General features: G+C 39.4%; 1 protein-coding gene across 1 annotated transcript; it reads right to left on the bottom strand.

Annotated features, from left to right (window-relative positions):
* Window positions 1-923: 923 nt before the first annotated feature.
* On the bottom strand, window positions 924-22768 carry LAT (linker for activation of T cells). Its single transcript, XM_025172031.2, has 13 exons — window positions 22700-22768; window positions 11937-12145; window positions 11775-11802; window positions 9103-9155; window positions 7837-7879; window positions 6795-6856; window positions 6493-6519; window positions 6192-6240; window positions 5334-5392; window positions 4145-4198; window positions 2524-2577; window positions 1851-1919; window positions 924-1323 (listed from the first exon to the last, which is right to left on the bottom strand). The coding sequence occupies exons 2-12, from the start codon at window positions 12043-12045 to the stop codon at window positions 1852-1854; spliced, it is 606 nt and encodes a 201-aa protein (XP_025027799.1). The 5' UTR covers window positions 12046-12145; window positions 22700-22768; the 3' UTR covers window positions 924-1323; window position 1851.
* Between the last annotated feature and the right edge of the window lie 1545 nt (window positions 22769-24313).

The following is a 24313-nucleotide window of genomic DNA, read 5'->3' as shown; positions in this document are numbered from 1 at the left end:
AATTTAAATCCATGGTTTATAAGAAAATGAGAAATATGTAATAGGAACCTCTGTCTCTGGTGGTGATGGTGTCTGGTAGGAGCCCATACAGTACATTCAAATTAACCCATTAACTTAAAATATTTTCAAGCATGTACCGCTTAACTATTTCTTTTATGCTCAGAGGCATCTCGTTCAGCAGCTGATAAAGAGTTAACCCCTAGGATCTAATGGATAAAATATAAAAATATTCCTCAGACTCAAGAGATTGGGAAAACTCACTAACTCACTCAATCACTCAGTCACAGGTCAGCGATATGTGGAAGAGGGCTGGCTAGCAGTCTGAAAAGAGAGCCAGGGTATAGGTTCACATGACAAATCTGGGTTAATAAAGCACAATGGTTGCATTCACATAATATGCTATGCCTAAAGATACAAACTATATTATAGTTTATGATGACCTAATTTCTAATGGTGGGTTCCTTCAAGGCACTTTTTTTTAGTCTCATCTTGCACCTCATGCGAACCTAGACCAAATTAGCTGAGCTTTTGAAACCTCCTGCTGAAGTGAGATCATAGCTCAGGAATAAAGAGGTACACAACTTTCTTATAGATACAGATCCAATTATGTATACTTTTCCTTTCAATACTTCCATTGCTCAGAAAAAGACACAGGTTCAATCCTTGAAGGCTGCAAAGATGTGAAAATCTATATTTAACTGTACAGGAAGTCCTGCCCACAATACAATTACTGGGCTAAATGGTCCACAGGAGGTATCTACAATTTTATAAAGGTGGAGCTATTTGTATATTTACAAATAAAGCAAACATTATATAATACACTGAATGTCTCATCATTAAAACAACACTACCCTCTGTCTGAGCAAAAAAAATGGCACACAGTACTTCATTTTTAATGGAAACTGCTGTTTAGGGCTCATTCTGCTGAATTGCTTAATCACCAAGACTCATTTGCTCAGTTGATCACACAGATCCTTGTTATCATCTAGTGGACCAATCTAGACCTCTCTCCCATCCCTAGATCAATTATCCCACAAGTAAAACGATGATGGAATTCTTGGTTCTTTATTAGCCAATCAAACGTAAAACAAAAGCAAAACCAAATTGCTTTGGGGAAGGTCCATCCATGGACTGCTACTGATGATTGGGAGAAATTCTCAGGATGTGTCATCCAAAGTGCAAAGGGGGAAAAATAGGTTATGACAAAATGGGGGGTTGCTCAGGAGGTGTCCTTGGGCCAACACAGTCGGTGGTGATCCATCCTGCACAAAGATGATTAGATCCACCAAGGTAGGAATGATACTTTGAAATCTTCCTTTCAACCTAGGAAGGAATAAAAGGAAATGGTACTTTAGACTGCATACAGCAAGATTTGTAGCCTTTTCAGGCAACAGACATCATCAAATGCTTTAAAAATGACCAAATTTTACCTTTCAGACATTTTTAGTTTATTTTTTAAAATACAGAGGTCAACATGCATAACCTAGTAGTCTCGCAAACACCTCCACTGAGCAGCCTATTCATATTCAGTAGTACTCCCCTCATTACTACAAGTATACTAAAAATGTTTAAAAAATAATAAAGTCTTGTAAGTCAGCTCAACTTCCGGTAACTGTTAGACACATCCATATTATTTTCTTAGTAACTTCTAAGATGTTCTGACTACCCAGTCCAGCCCACAACTCTGGGATGGTGTTTACCAAGTGCAATCAAGGTTAGCTTTTGCAACATCAGCCAAGTTGGCTTGGTGTTGCCACAGCAAAGGTAATGCTGGGATTAGTGCACACTGTTATCCGGTATCACAGTTCAAGCCTTTTTTCACCACAATGCCCTTCCCAGGGTCTAGATACCTCAAAGTCCAGAACAGACATTCTCATAGTCTGGAGCATCATCTTCACTTTCCCGATCACTTGTGCCCACTGTGGGACATGAGAAACGATAAAGTGGGTTAAAGTGTATATGTGTCTATGCATATCTTTTGAATGGTTCTCGGGGGATAACTGGTTAATGAGGGACTAAACCAGAAGTCAGTAACTCCTGGCCCAGGGCCACAAGTGGCATGCCAGGTCATTTAGTGCTGCTTCTCACGGGTGACTATCACCTCCTGGTTTAATGTTGCAATCAACAAAAGACCATTTCTGCAAAGCCTGATGACCATGCAGTTGTCTCTGGTGCAGAAGCCCCTGAGAAAACTCTACCATTATGGATACCATAGAAATACAGCTGTCCCAAAAGTCATCTTTTGCAATGTAACTCAAAAGGGGACTGACAAATAAGGAAGGACTTTAATTTTCCTTCTCTAGTGTCCATAGCACTCTGAAACAGCTTGGGGAGAGGGCCCAAGAGATGCTGTGCATGTGCCTGGGTAGGAATAAGACACCCTCTCCAACCCACCATCCAGCATGGCATCCAGTTCTTGGAGCTAGAAAGGCTGCTTGTTTACTGATAGACCAAAGGAAATGAATGCTCTGCTGAGAATAAGGACTTCTTCCCTTGCCCATCCTTTAAGCTTCCCTCACTCACCAAAACAAGGATCTAGTATTATCGGTTCTGGCTCTAGTACGTTCACGTATTCACCTTTGCAGGAGAAAGGAAAAATGAGAAAGGGTGACATCAAGTCCCATATCAATCTCAGTATAGGAGAACAGCCTTCCCAAGCGTCGGTGCCCCCATTCCTAACCAGCATGGTTTGCTGAAAAAACTAGAATAAGTCTTGCAGGCAAAGTAACTATGGCCCATTTGATAAGTTGTTTGCTTTGTTTCCCCTTTTATTAGCTGCTCCTGCCTTACACCTATGTGATTAATTAGAAAGACTTCAGTAGGGCACTAACATAAAACAGGAATCAATTAGGAAAAACACAAAAGTAATACCTTTCCAACTGTGACTGGGCTCACCCATTCAGACTAAGTCAGGGTTTCTTTCAAACATGGGCTATTGAATAAACCGCTATTGGCTAGGTTCAAACAACCTAGTCATATAAGTGTAAATCCAGAGTTTGGTGCCTAGGAATGATGGGAATTACAATTCAGAAGACCTGGGAGGCAGATGGTAGGGCAAAAATTAGGAATAGCCTTTCCTATGTAATTCACCCTATTTTAAATTGGTATTTCTTTGAGATTTACCATATTTATGATATTTTAAAATGTGTATTTTTCTCTGTAAACGAGCCCTTGCAAGTGTAATGTGAGTCTTATTTTATTTTGTTCTTGTTTGGCAATGTTTAGAATGAGAGAGCTTTTTCTGTGGAAAATACATGGAATTCCTCCCTAAAGAAGCCTGACTAGTGCCCACATTAGCGTCACTTCGGCACCAGGCAAAGACGTTTCTATTTTTCCAGGTTTTTTTATTGGTTTTTAATTTATACTGTTTTTAACTCTCTAGAGTCACCGACGTAGTGAGATGGGTGGCGTATAAATTTGATTTATAAATGAAATAAATTCTGAATGAGTGCCTTTTTGCTGCCTACCTTGTATAGCGTTTTCATTTTGCATTTCACTTGATGTTATTATATATGTTCTTTTTTCAAATTGAATCTTTTAACGTGTTTTAACCAGTCAATCTTAAAGGAAATCAACCCTGATTGCTCATTGGAAGGATCGATAATGAAGCTCAAGCTCAGATACTTTGGTCACCTAATGCGAAGAGAGATCTCTTTGGAGAAGACCCTGATGCTGGGAAAGATTGAAGGCAAAAGGAGAAGAGGACGGCAGAGGATGAGATGGTTAGATAGCATCACTGAAGCAATGAGCATGAAACTGAGCAAACTCAGGGAGGCAGTGAAGGACAGGAAGGCCTGGCGCAATATGGTTCATGGGGTCACGAAGAGTCGGACACGACTTAACAACTAAAAACAACAAGCCTGAAAGCTTCGGATATGGGGCAATTTTAAATTTTTAAATAAATATAATAAATAAAAACAAATACCCTACCAGCATATCTGGAAAAAAGGGTCTTGCAGAATTATTTTTTAAAACTATAGGCTGGTATTCCAAAGAATGTTTGCTCATTCATAGATGAGAAGACCATTGTATCCTGCTTTGTTGTCACTATGTGCCAACCAGATCATCTTCTAGACTCAACTCCAGCACCTAGTATTCTTTTAGCCAGTCCTGTCCCTCCTATCAATCCACCTTTTCCACTCACCAAGTGAATGTCGTTGGGACTCAGGCACATTTTCATATTGGTCCACTATGGACTCTACCAAAAAAAAAAAAAAAAATCAGGTGGAGGAGAGTGTGCTTAAAAGGGACAAAGCAATACATATTACTCAGAGTTTTCAACAAACAATTATGTTAAGATAGTGAAATACATACAAATCTTCTACAGTCATTGCAAAATAAACTATCTTTTTTAGAAAAATCAAAGTTTAAAACACATCAGATATTGCAATATTCTGCACGCTTATCTAGGTATAAAATCTCTGAACAAGGTGGGATTTACTTTTGAGTTGATCAGCACAGATCTGAAGTGAGTAAAGCTCTCAAAGTAACCATACTAGTTGCTGAAAATATTCCAAACTCTGAGAAGTAGAAGATCTCCACTCTCAGCCAGCAGAAACAGATCAGTTATGAGGTTATGCCCTTCTCTTCATGATACCCTGGGAAGAGATCTCAGCTTCTATGTAGTTTCTTTAAAGATCCCAGAAAAAGTTTTTGTACGTTATTTCTAATGCTACTTTCTCATCTTAAAAAAAAAGTTTTCTTTCAAACATTTACAAACATTCAGTGATGTTTTTTCTGAACTTTATTTTTACAGAGGAAAAAGCTAACAATTACACATCACCTGGATTTCCTACATTTCTCATCATCATTACAGATGCTGTGTCAACTATGGAGGGTAAATCAAAAAAGTAATTTGATTTTCAGGGCAAAACGCCACCCACCCCCCATCTCTGAGGGCAAACCTGTTTCTCAGGTATAAGGGTTGTTTCAAGTATTATGTGAAGTTTTACTTCTGAAATGCTCAACAGCCCAAAAGAAAACATTCTGCATATCCTTAAGATCAAGCAAATAGAGTGTTTACTGAATTACTCAAAGAAAGATTTTTAAAACAGCCTCATACAACATGGAAGGAATGTACGTGTTTGATAGACTGCTTTCTTCTTCAACTTACTTTTCTTCTAAGGGTGCCCTTCCTTTTTTTCCCCTTAGTTCTTCTTAAATCTTGTTGGTTTTTGAGGTCCCTCTCTTTCCAACTCTAGCACCATGTGGATCAACAAATCATGTGAGAGCAACATGAGAAACCCAAAGACAAAGAAAGGCAGCTTAATCCAACAACACTAAAGAGGCCATGACAAAGAGGAACAAGAGAATCCTCCCAGTTGCCAACTCACCAGAAGACGCATGATCCTTGTTCCTCTGTTCTATGATCGGAACATCAGGCAACACCTCTCTATTGAGGACAAGCGAGACCCAATAAGAGTAGAATTGACCAATAAGCCGCTCTTGTGTCAGACTTCCTCTATGTGGGGAATCAATATTGCTTGTCCTCTCTCAGAACTGTCTTCATTAGCAGTTATAAATTAGTATTAGCCTCTATTTCCGCTGTTCATTCTTTTCCCTTTTTTTCCCCACCTCTCTTAAATTGCTAAGCCATGGTCATTAAACTGATGAGCAGCCTTGAACAAATTGGCAAGGAATGTTATACAATGAAAAAAAATCCAAGAAACAGAAATTCTATAAATACAATGCAGATATTTTAATGAATAAACCACTATGGTCCATCTCACACGTCTATGATTCACTATTGTTTAATTCAACTTCTAAATTATATTCTTCCATTAAAACACCTTGGTATCATTTTTTACACTCTATGTTGTAAAACATCTGAAATGTTCAGATGCAGACAAAGAAACTAATTATATATTAAAATTCAGCATTATGCACATACACACACATATAGCGAGGAATGAGAAAAAAATCATACAGTAGCTTTTGCATAAGGTACGTGTTATTCTTCACCTAGATGTCTAAAACACCCAATGGTAGCATCTTCCAAATATTGGAGGCCAGGGAGAGCATTTCAAAGAAGAACCAATACAGTGCAACTAAAGTACCATAATCCTACATTCCCTGACTACTGTCTGGGCAAGTTGGGAATGATGGAAGACTAAACTATTTGGAGACTAAGATAACACTATATTGACCTAAATAGACTCTTCCCCTATCTCCCATCCTTCCCAAAGACTTACATGTATCCAGGGAAATAATTTTCATCATCATCAATGAAGCAAGCTTGTTCTGGAAAGACAAAGTTCAAAAAGGTTAGATGTTCCTCTTTAAATATAAATGAATTCCACCCCCCCGAAAATGCAACCCCACCGAATCTATAAAGAAGCTCCCAGAATCCAAAGAAGAGCCACTGTACTGCACGCAAGTCTAGATCAAAATGTAGAAATGATCCAATACAAGTGAGGCAAGCTGCACATTCCAGGTAAAGGTTGTGGGAAGGGGAAGAGAAAAAGAATATTGATGATTACGGCTACTACTTACCTTCATTTTCATAGCTGGGAACACTTTCTGAAAAGAGACAATTTTTTTAAAGGGAGATTATGTAAGTCAGAATGCCTACAGTAGATTCCCAAAAGTACATTTTGACCTCTATCTTTGTTTTGTTTCACAACAGATTTTCAAAAGGCTGTTTATTCCAGCAGCTAGGATTTCTAATCCTAAAGCAGCTATGACATGGATAGCCTCTCATTTTCTTGGACACATCTCTGCAGAAAAGGAAGCTCAGTTGTATAATTTAAGTCTGTGTAAGTGCACACATAAACATATGAGTCTTTACAACTTACCATTATCTTCAACTTTGATGAATGAAGGTGTCTGACTAGTAAAGCTATAAGCAGGGCCTCTGCTACAATCCGGAGGAGGGAGAAGGAAGAGAGGGGTTAATACATGTGAAAATACCTGAAGAACATAATCTACCAGAGATGGGGTGCCTCTCTTTATTTTCTTAACTTTTTATTTCTTTGCCATTTCTTTCAACTGAGAGTCACTGAGTAGAGTAAGAATGATACTATGATATCACCAGTGGGAGGAAGAGAGAAATTGTGGCCTCTATCTCTTTTTTTTGCTATTAACCGGGGAGAAATTTAATTCCAACATATAAGTTGTTGTACATTTATTTTAATTCTTTTTCTTTAAGAGCAAAAAACCCTCACCTTTCATAATTCAGTGGTTTGCTACTAAAATTCAAAGCATAATCTTGGGATGCTTTGTAAGACCACAAGAAAAGGTGCTGGGACATGTATGCTCCCCAGATTACCCACTCCTGATCTAGACTCTGTCGCTTTCAACGTAAACCTTATATGAATTTCCCACCCACTTCTCCAAGCATTCCAACCTACAAACCCTCACACCAGTCCACCCAGCTTGATACAAGGAAGCAATCAATCATTTCTAACAGGACAATCCCTCGCTATTCTGGCAGGTAGCAGGTGTATCCCACAGGCAGCCTAAGTCTCGATTTCGCTCTTACCATTTCCCTGTGGAAAAGCGGCTGGGGAGGGAATTAGAGGACTAAGAGGCAGCAAGACAAAGGGACAAAGCATTTGCTCTCGAAAGCAAACCACACGGCCCTTCTCCTTGTATTACGTACAAAAGCACCTGCATTAACAATGAATCTAATTGCAACTCTGAAGGCAGGACAGCTTCCTGCAATGCAGCTAAGTGGAGTTACTAGTTTAGGAGGGCATGTGGCAAGTGACTAAGGACACAAAGCCGTACCCTTTTGTGTCTTGTTGCTGCTGCCACTCACCTCCCAGCGTCCTTCACCTTAAGCAGATGTCTCACACACTCAACACACACAGAACAGTGGGAAGGAGCGCAGCTCACCTCTGCAAATCTGGCTGGGACTGGATGGCAGACCAAGGTGGAGCTGCAAACAGGGATGGGGGGAAAAAAGAAACAATCTCAGGTAGGACTGGGCAGAATCCAGCTTCCTCTTTTACTTTCTGAGGCTCAAAGCAACAAGCAGCACGAGGGAGCGGCTGGCCTAGCCAAGTTTAAACCATATTTTTAAAAGCCACAGATTAAGAACCGAGAGTGTTGTGCATGACAATTCATTCATTCGTTCAGATTTGTTATAGCCACTCAACTCTTTTCTTCCGGGGAAAAAAAGGAATTAAACTGAAACAAGGAAGCTTCCAAATGAGGAATTTGGGCTTATTTACAAAATGTTACCAAGAGCTCAGCAACTTCTTCAACAAGTCAACTCAAGATTTTCTCACTATTTCTTTCATCTTTCTGTCCTTAAGATATTTTTTCTAATGAGAGAAAAAAGAAAACTAAATACTTGACTATATACACTAATGGAAGTACTTGGAGAGCAATGGAAGTACTTCTTCTATAACCACTCCTGGTTTAGGGCAGGGAAATATAATCTTAGGCCATCCCCCAAAGAGCCAGTGCAATAATGGTAAGCTAACACAATAGTGAACCATTTGCTGCTTCTCTTCAAGCTGAAAATTCACTGCCTCAGGCAGCCATCGCATTTTGTCTCACAGAGTCCATCTAATGGTAGGGCTGGCTGCAAGATCCAAACTATTAGCTACACCTGGAATCCACTGAATATTACCTGATTCCATTCATTTAAATTACAATTCTTAGTTCATCTTAGATCTAAGCCAGTCTTTTTTAAAAACTTTCCTGTGATAAGTATAAATGGGTGTGTATACATATATACACACATGCCAGAAGAGTACACGAGTAGATGTACACAATGTAATATAAAATGCTGGATTGAAGTTCTTAGAAATTGATTGTCCAAATTAAAAACAGGTTCAAACACTCACCTTCAACACTCTCAAATGCTATACTATCTTATTAAGTTATAGCCTTCAGCCTAAAATGCCACTTTCATTAAATAGGTGGCATCTTATGCTAAAGGCTACAGTTGGAAGACTGCATAGCTTGAGAACGGTGAAGCTGAGAGTTCAAATCTAATGCAGGGCTACTGAATTCTGAGATGGATCACTACATGGCTGGACCAACTTCCCAAAATCTTCAACCATAAGTTTAAAAAGAACAAAGGATCTGAGGAGGTAATGTAGTCCTTAAACAGATCAGTTCTGGAATATGGGAAAACTGAGGTCTACTTACAGGGAGGACGCCTCAACACTCTGAAAGTCTGGGAATGAATATTAGTTGAAGGCCTGTGAAAATAATAAACCATTCAGTCTATTTTCTGGAGGGTAGAGAACATATGTCTGAAAGATGCAGTTATCATTTTTCAACTGTCTCGCTCAGCAGTCACCATCAGAAACTCCTTTTCCCAGCTGTTAGACTGTGTTGAACGATTAGCTCATCGCTCCATATCATCTATGCAAGCCTTTGCAAACCTGATACCCTTCAGATGAGTTGGCAATGCTGCTGCTTCTACTTGCAAAAGCTTTAAAATAGAAGCCCTTTCCAGCAATATCCAGGGAAGCCAAAGCATAAACCTGGCTTCTTCTACATGCAAAGCACACACACTATTTCACTGAGCTACGTATATTATGCTAAGCCAAAATATGATCTGTTCGATTTTGCTTAACAAGCAAATGTTACTTGTTCTGCTTTTTATTTATTAATTTAATCAATTTATACGGCTGCCTGCTTCCCAGAATAGCAGTTAGCAAAACATTAAAAACAACAGACAACAATAAAAGCAGATATCCAGTCCAATCCAATCCAACTATTTCATATTTTTTGTGAAACCAACCACTGCAACTTATAAACCTTGATTAATAGATGAGTGTTGTTGAACCCAGCCAATGTGATTTATTCTATACAATAAGATCATGGCTTAATACAACATGAATCCCGCCTCTCTGCCTAAGCCAGAGAAATACTGCCACATGTACTGCTTATGCTGCTAAGCTAAGCAAGTTGGAAATGTCAATTGCTTAAATTAACATTTTAATATTCCTATTTTAACACTGCTATCACTTTTCCTCTATGACTATCGAAATCTGTTCTTCAAGAACCATTTAAGTTTGTGCATTGAAGTCTTGCAAGTTCCGTGAACCTTTTTAAAAAATAAATGTTACAATAAAAAAAGTATCTGCGCTGAACGTCCTTGAAAGAATGTTAAATTATAACCATCTTGTTCTTTTCTTATCGGCACAAATAACCAGGACAACTGAAATCAGTCTAGGTTCCCTGCACGCATATACACACAAAAAGTCATTGCTCAAAGGAATGTTGTCAGAATATCAGTGGTTTGGTTTGAAAGAGAAATTAGCAGCCGTACTCTGCAGCTGCCAGTGATAAGAATTACGTGGCCTATTGTAGGCCAAAGTGTTGCTACAAGGGATCCCACATAATTCTGCATTCATTCCAAGTATTGTGCAACCAGGAGGAAAAAAAAAACTTCTGGAGCAACTTTACCGGTGTTGCAATTCAGTTAAGCGAGTCAAGTTATACATTCACAACAGCAGCTCATCCAGCAGAATAAGTTCAAAGACTATTTCCCAACTGCTTGTACCACTTTAAGATATTAAAAAAAATCACATTACAGAATGCTACTAATATTTGAAGAAAGAGAAAAAGCAAGAATAATGAATAGAGGACTACAACTCTCTCCTACTCAGATATTTCTGTGTAATATCTTTGACAAGTCATTCAACCATGCATTTCCATACAGAGGCTACAGAATGGTACGGCCCAAACACTTCCTTGTCTCATCTAATGTATTGTTGGTGTGCATGTATCAAATTATGGCAGGGCTCACACACACTGTTAAGCCATACTTGCTTAATATGGTTTCCTGAATAAGCATTGAGTGGGTTAGCACAACATGCTAACTATAAACCATCGATCACACCCATAATGACAGGGTCCACACAAGATGTTAGGCGAAATTAAACAAACTGCATTTTGGCTTTGCATGATGCATGAACCAATTCATAAGAACAGTCATAGTAAAGGGCATTTCTAGAGTCTTTTCCAACATAACTTCATTCAACCTTGACATAAAGTTTTACTCATGGTTGCTATTTTTTCTGTTACATTATTACCGAAATGTTTTATACGTCATATATTTGATGATGCATTTTGCTTTTGCAACTAATTCATACTGCTTTGTATAGATTTTGTAATGTTTATAACCTTGCCTTTCAGAGTGAAGACCGTCAATAATTCCAGCTCGGTAAGATGGCTGACAGGGTAAGTTGGGAATTGGTCAGCCTGTGTATGAGGCCAAGCCTGTGCGTGTCTTATTTATTTATTCTGTGAGGTATTTCAAGATAAGATTAAACCAGGGCCAACCAAGCTTTAAGAGCTCTCGAAATATAGAACACTCACAAGGGCATCTCAATGTATCTTCAAACCAGTTCAACTGTGCAAAGGCTGAAGTAAAAATTGAAGACACACCAGTGGTTCATGTGGCACCAACTTTTCAAGGTGACAAGCGGCTATCTTCTGTATCACCTGCCACTTCATCCTCTCCTCTATTTTAAATTGGGAGATGCCAAGGATCAAATGGAGTGTTCAAAGCATGGGCTGCCCCAAACAGTTACGGCCTCTCTTTTCCCCATCCTAGACTCTTTGATTGCTACCTAGTTCTGGATAGCCCCATAACATTTGGAGTGTGCATTTGATAGGGGACAGCAGATACAAATGTAGGATGTTTCCTAGTTGCACAGAAGAGAACATTTGGGAAACCGACCCCCTTTTTTCCCAGGGGCAGAAATTATTCCAAAGACCACATTTCACTTCTGCTTTCTAAACCTGCCTGAATTCTGGTTCCCCATCCTTTATTTTGCCCCAAGGTAAGATAGCCATGGACTCACTTGTATTGGTAGTCATCAATAGAGGGTGCTGTTCAGAAAGAGAAAAAAAAAACACCAATGAAATTAGGAGATCCCTACAATTTGCCTGGGGGTGAGAGGATTCAGGAACTAGAGGTTCCTCCCAAAAATAAACATTTAGGAACAGGGAGGGCAAAACTTAACTGTCTAAGGCAGGGTCACGACAATCAGTACAAAGTACCAGTAGAACCACCAGGATCGGGACTGCAAGTGCCAACATCCAGAAGAAATCACCCGTGTGGAAGGTATCCATGCCACCTGCAAACCGACAGTAGATACTGTAGACTTGGGATGGGTGTTGACTCCAGAGTGAAACACAGCATTGAGCAGGCTAGTGGAACATGCCAACAGCCCTGTGAAAAATAGGCAAATTAGGGTTAAGCTGATACAGCAAATACAAACATTTTTCTTTCCTGTATCTTCTTTGGCATTCAGTCTATTTAATATTCCTTATTCAGAATTTTAGTCTGGACAGCATTTGGAGTTTTTAACACTAAATAGAAACACAACCCAAAAGTAGGAGTAAAAAAAGAGGGGATGCCTAGGGATAGAAGATACAGCATAGGCTTTCTAATGGAAGCTGGTGGTCCATGGCTTGGTTAGATGAATGGTGTAATTCTAGAATGATGGACATTTGTTAGAAAAGCCAGCAGCCAAGTTCACAGGTAGAAAGACCACAAGCAGCCGGTAAGAGCAGAAATGAAAAACCTGTAATCCAAAAGTGACATACTTTTCATGGTCTTGCTTTGTACTTGTTGGAGAAATCAAGAGGAGGAGGAGGAAGATGGCAGGAAGAAACTGAATGAGATGGACTGGGTTCACATGATGTAACCAGATCAGATAAAGACCTAGTAGTGGCATTTGTATACCATGGCATTTTGGTTAGTTTCAGTTGTTGGTGGTGGGGAGCTCAGCATGTGGGATAAACTTGACTTGTTTTGTTAGTTTATGACTCAATATGTTATGCCAACACAGAAACTTAATTCAGTAAGTCCAGCGCAGATTAATTGCAGGATGGGCAATCTTTTGGTGGCCAGAATATCCTCTTAACATATTTGGGAACATGCAGGCTTCAGAGGATGAGATGCTGATGCAAAATTAGTGGGTTTATATGCATTTTGGGGGAAGGGAAGGGAAGAGGGGCAATGTTTCTTTGAGAGATTCTTTTCAAAAGATATGTTAAGAACTTTAGGGCTTATTCCATTATTTGGTTATTTCTTCTCTCAAAATGTGGAAAACTCCCGTGTCAGTTTTCAACAGAAGGTAAACTGGAATTTGTGTACAGATGATCAGTTACAATAAATAATCAAGTCTTCCTGACTCTTCAGATTTCAACAGTTAAAACCCCATAATAATTCTGTAATAACTAAGGCACTGATTTGCAGACGAGTAAGAAAACATTCTAGTTTCCCAACTAATCTCCTCCCAGATACATTGCATCACAGCTCCCATCCTGTCCACTGGTCGTGCTGCTTATGGATGAAGGCCATTGTAATTCAACAAACCCAAAAGCAGATGAACTAGATTAAATGTCAGGGCCGGGTAGTATTCTGGATTCAGAGGCAAAAAGGGGATTCAGAGCACCATGCAGCATTCACATAACATCAGCCTGCCCCTTCTTTAAGCAACTGTATCTTCTCCTGAGACTGCGCTGCAGTTGCGAAGGAGAGTCATGCAATCTCAGGAGAAGATGCAGCTGGTTTGAGGAGATGCAGACAGGTGCTCTGTGAGAAGCCCTGTGCATTTCAAAGATGGTTTGTTGTTTTGCTTTTGAATCTGAAGCGCTGCACAACCCTATTAAATATCAGTCCCAGATTCCTGGGTATTTAGGAACAAATGCCAGTAGAAGCATGAACTGAGGGGGGAAAGAAATTATTTCTTCCCCACAGTTCTTAGCCAAATGTTGCATGTAGTTCCTTAATTTCTTCCAATGGCTGGGTCAGACTTAGGGAACTATTTCTGAGCATCTCCTCACAGCAGCACTAAAATCTCTAAGCCCTAAATGTTTGGGCAGACCGTGACTTCTGAGGGACACGCTAGGGGAACTGCATTCTGTACAACAGTCAGTCAAGACCAAATTTCAATATGACTACAATTAAATGAAATTAAAAGCAGTGAGTCTGCTTCGTTCCTATATAGTTAGCAATTTCCGCCATCTGCATGTTTCACTAGCGAGTTGTGGAGAGGCTCTGGGGGCTGCCTCCCAAGGACTCTAAAGGCTACAAGCAGTTCTGAAGTGTCAGGCTGTAGCAGTCTGTAGCAATAGGCCTCACCCTAGCACAAATTGCAAATGGGTTTTTGAGCACACGCAACACTGCTTTGCAGCCATTCATCTTCTTGGGAGGAAGTCAATATTGGGAAGGAGAGGGGGGTTGCTCTCTTTAAAAGGTAATTCTTCACCATCACTGAGAGATCATAGAGCTCCCCACAATATCTACAGCAGATAGGGAGACCACATAACCAGGTGCAACAAAGGAGGAGAGTGAATGAGGCAGTGGTTTTCCAACTGAAACAGTCTAATATAGCCAACCCCACAATACTGTAAACAGCGAAGAGATATTTTTCTGCAACAGAACGTGTATCTAAAACAATAGGTGGCACAGATCGGGAGAGGCTGTTTTGAAAACGGAGTATATTTAAAATGGAGGAGACCCCCTCCATGGAGTGGGTGGAAAAACAAATCATGAATGCAGTTCTCAATAAGAAAGGACAGGTATTCAGGTCTAGATTTGCATAGTGGCCACTCAACTTGATTACCAGTATGAAGCTTTGTCACATTAAGGAATTCTCCAGCGAAATTTGCAGAAAAATAATTATTCTTACTCCCAGATATACACTCACACACACATATGCACATCCAGTTCTCCTTCCAGGCCATTAGACAGAGTCATTTTGGTGTAGCTAAGTAGCAATGGGTGTCCATTACAAGGTGGGAGGCTATCTGAATAACCTGGTGTACTCCACTGACATTCCATGGAAGGAAGCAAAGCATACAGTAATCAGTAAAAAAGCAAAAATCCTCAAAATATGTCCTGGTAGATGGGCTAATACAACTTTGTCAAGGACTAGGATTTTCATGGACATGTTTGCCAGGACAGGAAGTCTTCTCCAATCTGGGGTTTTCAACAACAACAAAAAATTTCAACTAGACTTCAATCCCATCCTTTCCCCAGGAGTTCAAAGTATGTATATCATATTCTCCCCTCCATTTTCTTCCACAACCATCTCCCAGTAGAAAAGGGTTGGCCTGAAAAATGGTGATTATTATTTTATTATTAAATAGTTTGCAAAGATTTAGAAAAGAATGCATTGCTTGGCAAGAACCGGCATAGTTTATCTGATAAATCAAACCAGTTCTTTTTTTGACACAATGACCAGTTTAGCTGAACACAAGAATGTAGTGGACGTAGCAAACCTTGGCTTTAGCAAAGCATTTGGCAAAAAACTCCCACCAGATTCTAGTAGAGAAGATGGCAAAGTGTGGTTGTATTATGCTACCATTAAGTGTATACAGATCTAGATGAACAATTGTGCCAAACAAATATATATCAGTGGCTCTGCACGAAGCCGGAGGGAAGTGATGAGTGGCTTCCAACGGGGCCCTGTCCTAGGCTCTCTGCTGTTCAACATATTTATAATTGTCTTGGAAGATGAGTTAGTATGAAATTGCAAATGACACAGAGATAGCAGGGATAGCAAAACAGCAAGATGAATTTCAGCACAGACAAATGCCAAGTTCTACATTTGGGTAGGGAAAAAAATCAAAGGCAAGAATATAGGAAGGGGGGATCATTGTTGAATATGACTCAGTGGTATGAGGCAGCTGCAAAAAAAGCAAATGGGATCTTAGGATGCAGTAACAGAAATTTAATGTTAAGATCAAGAGAAGTCACTGTTCCTCTCTTAGTTTGCAATGATCAGATCACACCAAGACAGGACTTCCAGGGAAGAAATGGCAGACTGAAGATTCGAAACCTCTCCGGACTTGAGATCACCAAGTGCTCCAGACAATTGCTCCTTGTGAGGAGACCACAAGGCAGCAGTCTCCAGTGGGTTTGGAGCTCTGGGGGACAAGTGAATAGCCATCTTGCTCAAATCACAGTTGGCACCTTTGAAAGTGCACTGGGATCGCATACTTTCAGAAATTGCTTGTTAACTACTCTTCAGCTTTTACGAACCTTTGGATTGACACGTTTTACAGCACTGGGTGAATTTCCTTCAATCCTTAGCAAAAGAAGTTTTAAATACAAGTTTAAGGACTTAAAAAAAATTTTTTTTGAATAAACAGCAATAGGGTGATTAAAACTTTGATTTTAGAAAGTTACAAATGGACTAAGGGTCCAGTTAAATTTGAAATAAGATTTTGGAATTAGTGTAAAGAATCCTTCCTGTGGGAAAATGCTTTTATTTTGAATTTTTTTTGTTAAAAAAACATAATAAGACTTTAAAAATTGGACACTAGAGGGAACTAGGAGGAACTAAAGATTACAATTAAAGGAGAAGAACACTCAAACTCAAATTTTAAATACAGAACGAAGCAAAACATTTTAACATTGGACATTTGAAAGATATTTCTGAACAATGGACCCAGAAGTTAATTTAAAATTTAATTTAAAATTAACTTCTTGGTCCATTGTTTAGAAATATCCTTATCTACAGAGTGTCTTATCTATATTCAGAAATATCCTTATCTATAGAGTGTCTGCCTCTATAGATAAGACTGTGTTTTAAAAGATGTTATGGAAGAGGAACAAGTTTTACCTGACAAGATTGAGACTGATTTGAAAGTGGATTTAAAAATGACAGGCTACAAGAATGACATGGAAAAAGATGTTACCCTGGACATAGAAAAGAAACTGGCTGATGTCTTTTAAAATATATATATATATAAAAAGGCGGGGGGGGGGGAAGCACTTTGTATGGCTTTTTTCCTCTTTTTATAATTAATTTTTTTAAAACAACAAAAAATGAAATACAATAAAGAGGGGGGAAAGTGTTAATTCGTCATTGTAACAATAAAAAACTACAATTCTATATATGCTTATCTAATTCAAATATTTTTTTTTTTTGTCTGCGCTCAGTCATTGCTGACCCTACAGTGATTGCTTGGACGACTCCCTGCAGTTTTCAAGGCAACTGTTTTTCGGAAGTGGTTTGCCAGAGCCTCCTTCCTAGGGCAGAGCCCAGCTGGTGAGCGCAGGAGGCGGGGTTTCCGTTGCTTCGCGCCCTTTTCAGGCACGCGCGGTTTTTCGCACTTACCGGTAACTGCTCCCAACTCCTTTTTTGCAAGGCGCCGCCAGCATTTTTCCTCCCACCGGAGTGAGAGTCCCCATTTATCTACTCACGTAAGTTTTCGACCTGTTGGGTTGACAGGAACTGGGGAGGAAACAGGAGCTCACCCTGCTAACGTGAAGGCTGGACTTGAACCGCTGAAGCGTTGACCATTTCTGGCCGGCAACTTTCAGCGTCATTAAGCCGCTGCGCCACCGCGTCCCCAATTCAAATATTATTCAAGTACATATATATTTCTAATAGATTTATATGACTGTTTTTTAACCTATTGTATTTTGTATAAATGAATCCCATATTTCATTATACTTGTCCATACAGTCTATGTCTATAGGCAATCTGCTCATAAGTGGCGAGCGCAATCAGGTCTTCAATCCAGTGAATATATGGGGTCATACATTTATCTTTCCAATGCTGCAATATCAATCTTTTGGCTATAGTAAGAGCACAGAGAATCCACTTATGTTGTTGAGATGTCAAATTCCATGTACTAGGTATATAGTTCAAAAGAATATTATACTCTGAAAATTTTAGCTTTTGTCATACAATTATATTTATAAAGTCCACTACTTTCTCGGGAAATTTAGTAAATATAGGACATTGTAAAAACATATCCTTTAAGGAGGCATTGTCCTTATTACATCTCCAACAAAATGCAGTTTTTGACAATCCTTTTCTATACACACCTAGTGGAGTCCAATACATTCTAAATATTATTTTTTGTTGTATAAGTCGTAGTTTATAGTCCATTGACACTCTTGCTATAGAAGTTAAGACACTCTCCCATTGTCTAGGCAATATGAGAACCTCTAATTCTTTATTCCACTCATCTCTTAACATCTGTATATCAAACTGATTTATTGATAACAAATATCTATATACATTAATAGTAGGTTTTTTAGTTTTAAAGGATTTAACCCGTTGTTCTAATATCTCAGAAGCTTTAAAATGCTGCTAGTCCAAACAATGTTGTTAATAAATGTTGTAGCTGTAAATATAGCCATTGGGTTGCTTCTGATAGATGATACTTATCTCTTAACACAGAGTATGTTAAAAATTCATCTTCATCATCTATCAGTTCGTCCAAAGTCAATATCGCTGCTTCCATCCAATTTTTCCATATCACCATCTTTTTCCCAATTTTTAAAGTTGGGGAAACTGGCTGATGTCTTAATAACTAAAAGGAATATACAAATAACAAACCAAGAGAGTGACCTGGATAGTTTTCTTATATTGGATTTACAAAAGAGGCTTGTTAAAGCTTTGAAGAATTCGGTGAGAAGGGGCAAAGAAAAAATGAAAAGAAAGCTCTAGGATATTATTTGAATAGATCAAGTTTGTTAGAAGTAAAAGGAAGGAATATCAAGTTGGTTTATTTAATTAAGGTTATAATAGATATGTTGTTATCTCTGGTAACCCTTAATGGACTTTTGCTGACATCAGGACCGAAATGATGAGGCTTTAAGGATTTGTTTATAGATAAGAGATGGGATAAGGGAAGAAGAGATCATTTGTTGTATTTTAAGAGAAGGTGATACATTATAAAATTGTTTATACTTGTTGTCAAGAAGGGGGAAGTCATTTCTTTATATATTTCTTTTCTTTTTCTTTACTATATATTTTTTTCTTTTCTATTTTTCTTTCTATTTCTTTTTTTCCTTTCTGCACCTTCTATTTTTTCTTTTTATTCTTTTATTTTTTTTTAGTTTGCATTAGTTTTGATTATTGCAATTATAATTTTTAATAAAATTACTATAAAAAAAAAGATCACACCAATAATATTGAATCCAGTTCTTGGCATATCATTTTGGGAAGGACACTGACAAACCAGGGCATATCCAGAAGAGGGCAACCAAGATAATAACAGGCCTGGAATTTAAAAAAAAAAAAAACACTATTGAAGATGGTTGAAAGCACTGTATATGCAGCTTTTTTCAAGTAACAGGGTGTCATGTAGAAGATGGGCAGAATTGTTCCTAATGGTTTAAATTACATGGAAACAGATTTCATCTGAACATCAAGGAAAACTTCCCAGTGGTAAGAGCTGTTTAACAATGGAACAGACTGCTTCAGGATATGATGGGCTCTCCTTTACTGGAGGTATTTAAAAAAAAACAGAGGATCACCATCTATTGGGATGGCTATAGTAGTAGATGCCTGCATTAAACGAGGGTTGACTAAATTAGGGTTCCACAAGAATCCCATCAGGATTCTGTACGAGCCTAAGGGGAAAAAACCTCACTTGAACCCAGCTAATTTTCTACAAATAGAGCTTTGCTTCTTCATCAGGGGTTCTGGGAATTTTTTTTTTTTTAAACTAACAGGTTCCATGGCTTGAAAAAGTTTGAAAACCCCTGGACTAGATGATCTCCATGATACTTCTTTCCATTACATTCTATGACTGGCCCATGGGGTTTTCAGGGTGACAAGTGACTTGAACTAGGAGGGAGGTCCATGTTTAATACCTTAACCACTAACTGCACTGGCTCTCTTGGCTAGGCTGGTTCAAAGTTCTAAGAATTGGATTCCCAATACCTTTAGAGAGCATGTGGTTGGGGGGAGGCTGATCTAGTGACCACTACCTCATTATGATGGGAAAAGCAAACAACAAACAGGGCAGACGATCCAAGCTGGATCTGCGCAACTTACTAAGCCACAAAAACACATTAAGATTACAATTAACCATGCTTTTACTGTGTTGAGGCAAACAAAGGCAATTGCAAGGTCCTTAACTTATCTGTTTTAATTTTAATGAACTTAATTTTAATAAAACTTTAATTCATTGTATGAACTCAACCTCAAGGTCAGATTATTTATTTATTTATTTTATTTGTCATATTTATATAGCTGACCATCTCACACAGATACTGGTATGAATGGTCAAAATTGCCTATATCTGATTAGGCCACCAGCACTTAGAAACAAGCTCCTAAACACCTAGTTCATCTATCTATCTTACGATCTACTATGGCTGCTATTATTCTCTAAAATTTTTGGCATCAACTACCAAATATTTTCTACCAGCGAAGCTAAGAATGGAATCTAAAACCATTTGCATGCAAACTATGTGCTCTTCTGTTGAACTAGTAACAATGAAATGGTGCAACATTTGGGGTCAAAATAAAAGGCTTGAAGATAAAAGCTTCCAAACAAAATGCCAGATGGCTGGTGTGGGTCTTCCAGGCTGTGTGGCCGTGTTCTGGAAGTTTTGTTTCCTAACGTTTCGCCAGCATCTGTGACTGGCATCTTCAGAGAGCAGGAGCACAGACAGGAGCAGTTCTGTCTGTGCCCAGGATGATGTGACCCTTTTGTGGGTATTTATAGAGATCTGAAGGGGGGAGGGATAGGGTGTGTGTGTGCTAAAATCAGCAAAAGACAAAAGGGATCCCCTCACTGCCGCAGGAGTATACCGCATACCATGCAGCTGCAGGCAAGTATACATCGGGACCACAAAACGCAGTATCCAGACCAGGATAAAAGAACATGAAAGACACTGCAGACTACAGCAACCAGAAAAATCTGCAGTAGCTGAACATGCTCTCAAGCACACTGGACACAAAATCCTATTTGAAAACACAGAGATACTGGACAACACCAACAGCCACTATACCAGGCTATACCGGAAGCCATTGAGATTCACAAACACCAGCACAGCTTCAATAAAAAAGAGGAGAGTCTAAAAATCAACAAAACCTGGCTACCAATCCTGAAAAATACAGCCTGTAAAAGGTCAACGAACTTAGCTCAACCACCAGGATGTGTGAACAGTTCACACAATGAACATACTAATCACCCTCAGCAGCCACTCGTTAACAACTCAATAGAAGAAAAAGCCCTGCCTAATCCCCAGGAAGATACATACATATTCTGACACCAAAACAAGCAGCCACTTGTTAATGCAAACCTCACCCCCACCCCCCTAACCCCCCACCACACACACACCCAATCCCCCCCTTCAGATCTCTATAAATACCCACAAAAGGGTCACCTCATCCTGGGCACAGACAGAACTGCTCCTGTCTGTGCTCCTGCCCTCTGAAGATGCCGGTCACAGATGCTGGCGAAACGTTAGGAAACAAAACTTCCAGAACACGGCCACACAGCCCGGAAGACCCACACCAGCCATCGTATTCTGGCCGTGAAAGCCAATACACAAAATGCCAGATATTGTTTTTTGGCTTTCTAAAACCTAACATCCTCTAAGTTGACCTAGGCTACTGGGGACAGCAATAGCTACATGTCAATACAACTGAAAGACAACAGGATGCAGAAGATGTAGAGTATCAGGGATAGGACCTTGACTGCAATAGGCAAGAACAAGAGAAGAGGTAAAGCACATTGAGGCTTGCAAGATTTATGTCAATCCTTTGAGGTAGACCAGATCAAGAAACAGACTCCACAGGAAAACTAGAGCTATATTTTATTGAGACAGGCTATAACAACAGAACCTTGCAAGCTTGATTGTGCTTTACCTCTCCTTTCTCATACATCCCAGGGAATCAAGGAAGAGCCTGCCTGAGACTCTTCCGAATACTATCTTGTTTCCCAAGACTTAAGGAATGTTTCAGTCCCCTTTGCTTATGTACAGGTTCTTGCTTATTTCCCTCAAGATAATTTCCCTGATTTTCTACGGGTTTACATAAGACTAAATATTCCAATCCACATAGAGAGAATTTTTTTTAAAAATCTGGGAAAAAGCCAGAGCTTCTTATTTGTTTAGAAAGGATCTCTATCCTCCCTGTTCACTTCAAAAATCAAGAAGTATGGGAGCAGCAGAAGGTACAGAGGTGAGTCACATCAGTAATACTGAACCAACACCGGATTTGGGTGCCTGCAAAGAAAGTCTTGCAGAGTTTTGTGGCTGTCGTGGGAGAGACTGCAGTTACAGCCTTGCAGCTGCAAGATCAGATAGCCTTACTTGGGAGAAAAATGTAAAAGCAGCTGAGGCAATCTATTCAAAAGGGAGAACTCAGTAACTGGAATGGAGAAGAGGGGAGGGGCGGGGAGACAGAAGACATTCGAAGTGGAGACTACTGTGACTTTATACAATGCCATACTTTAAAACACCCACTCAGCCCCCACGCTTTTAACGCACTTGACTTGAGCTCTGGCAACAGGTAAAGGCAGCTACGGTCTCAGGAGTCCGTTCTGAAGCAACCGCTGGCATCGCGGGAACTGGGACGAATCGTAACGTAGGAGGGATAGCTGGGGGAACCCACACCCAGGCTAAGGTTTGAAGGGGATCATTCATTTATTTCAGCCTCTCCTTTAACACAGCCTGTCATACCCTAACTTTCAAAGCTTGACCAGATTAAGAGAACTAAGGGGGCACATGAGATAACTAGGCAGCAAAAGAAGACGGTATCAAGAGAGAATGTAGGGACACACATAGAAAAGACACACCCCCTTTCCCCCATTCTAATATATAGTATCTCGCTATTTCCTCTATCATTTCCACTTTCTTGTCTTCTAGCCCTAATTCGCCTCGACTTGTGAGACCTCCCTACTTTCTCCAAAACAACCCAAGAAATTACAGCCTAACATCATAGAATATGTAACTGGCAGCGGCTGTTCCTCCCCTTCCAACCCTTTCTCAACTCCCCCTTGTGCAAACTCACATCTAGGGTCTCTATTTCCACATCTGGATGAAGGCTTGTCTGCTGTGGCAGAGATGATGCGCTGTTTGATTGCTCCGGCAGGAAGGAAGTGCTACAGCCACCAGCAGGAAGTCAAAGGGCAGATGCACTAAAGCATGACATGCGGGGAAGAGGAATCAGAAATAATACCATATTCAGATGTTTTAGGAATATACATAGTCGTAAAGGGGTGATTTCAAGATATATCATCCCAGTCAGCAGTTTCTAGGGACTCCTGAATCTTTCATCTGAGTATAATTCAGATGGGCAGATACTTATCGGGGATGGGGAGGCATTACTGAATTTTCCAAAACCTCTCACTTGTAAACTTAGAGTAACAATTTATATGTGGTAGTTTTGAAATGCATCCTCCTACTCTTCTTTCGGGAGCTTTTTTTGGCAATTTCAGATATAAAGATACTTCTATAGAAGTAAATCTCTACCCAAAACCTCTGCGCAATATAAAACTCATTTAAAAGTCATGAGCCAATTTAAAGAAAAGATTTTTAAAAAGGGTACTCATTTTGTGAATTAGCGACTTTTGTGGACTTGCAATTTCAAAACATGATAAATCTTGCATCTTCAAAAAGTGGTAAAAATGAGGGAAGTTTTTCAACAGGCAACTCAAATGCATATGTTGAGCTCTTGCTCTGATCCCTGCTAGTCTGCGTCAGTCAGATTTTGTACTGGATGGACAAAAAGAGCAGGTTTTCAAGCAAGATTCTAGACCTCCCTGTATAGGATAGCTATGATAAAAGAAGTGGTAGACACAATAAAGAGAGGTTAGTTGAGAAATATTCGGGGGGAAGCTGTCCCATGCAGAATACAGATGCAAAATATTTCAGAGGCAGATTATACCTGAACACAAGAACTGCCCTATCAAGGCATGGTTGTAAGAACAAAAGCCAGTTTATATGATCAGTAGAATCAAGTCCTAAGCAGGTTTCCTGGACTGTACCATTTTGGGCTGCCGAAGAGAAAAAACGATTACAGATTTCAGAAAAGCAAGTCTTCTGATACATAGTAAAATCAAAATACCAGAGTCAAAGTAGTTGTGATACAGCAGCTTCATGTGTTTTATCTACACATTTATCCTACTTATGTATATAAAGTGTTCATAGTGGGAACTATGTCTGTTCTTTGCATTAAAAAAAAAAAAGGATGAGGAAGAAAATTGCATCCTCTCCTATCAGTGATTTTTTAAGTGTAAAAGGCATTCTCCGCACTATCAGTTTTTTTTTTTTTGACAGAGCTTCATTCATTTCATATGAAGATGGGATAGACACAAAAGTTGCCCGCCACATTTTTTAACATTCTTAGAAGGGTTGCCTTTGTCTTCTTTTAACTTGGCATTATGCTAAGTGCATAGTGACTTTACAGTATGCACCTCCCCCACAAATATCCAAAAATGGTTCAGTCCAGGAAAAGTGCTTAGCATTTCTGATTATATAAAATCTGCAAACAGGATTTTCACAAGCCTTTTTTATACATTAATGGGCTGAGTAAAGAAGTTGTACTTGCCGGGAGTGAAACATTCCACTTCTTCTTACTTGCCCTTTCACCAAGAGGCACCACACCAAACTGCAAATCCAGAAA

Source organism: Python bivittatus, unplaced genomic scaffold (assembly GCF_059951505.1).
Source record: "Python bivittatus isolate LINGU-HERP-01145 unplaced genomic scaffold, Pbiv_v1 ctg000440_np1212, whole genome shotgun sequence".
NCBI classification, from domain to species: domain Eukaryota; kingdom Metazoa; phylum Chordata; class Lepidosauria; order Squamata; family Pythonidae; genus Python; species Python bivittatus.
The sequence above is the reverse complement of the archived record's forward strand: the minus strand, read 5'-3'. Positions and strand labels throughout refer to the sequence as shown.

Coding starts and splice junctions, on each gene's coding strand:
- LAT (XM_025172031.2), bottom strand. CDS start 12,045: ATGGATACCTTCCACACGGGTGATTTCTTCTGGATGTTGGCACTTGCA. Junction 11,803..11,936: donor TCGTGACCCTGCCTTAGACA/GTTAAGTTTTGC, acceptor CTTTCTGAACAG/CACCCTCTATTGATGACTAC. Junction 2,578..4,144: donor GTCCCAACGACATTCACTTG/GTGAGTGGAAAA, acceptor TCTCCTGCAAAG/GTGAATACGTGAACGTACTA.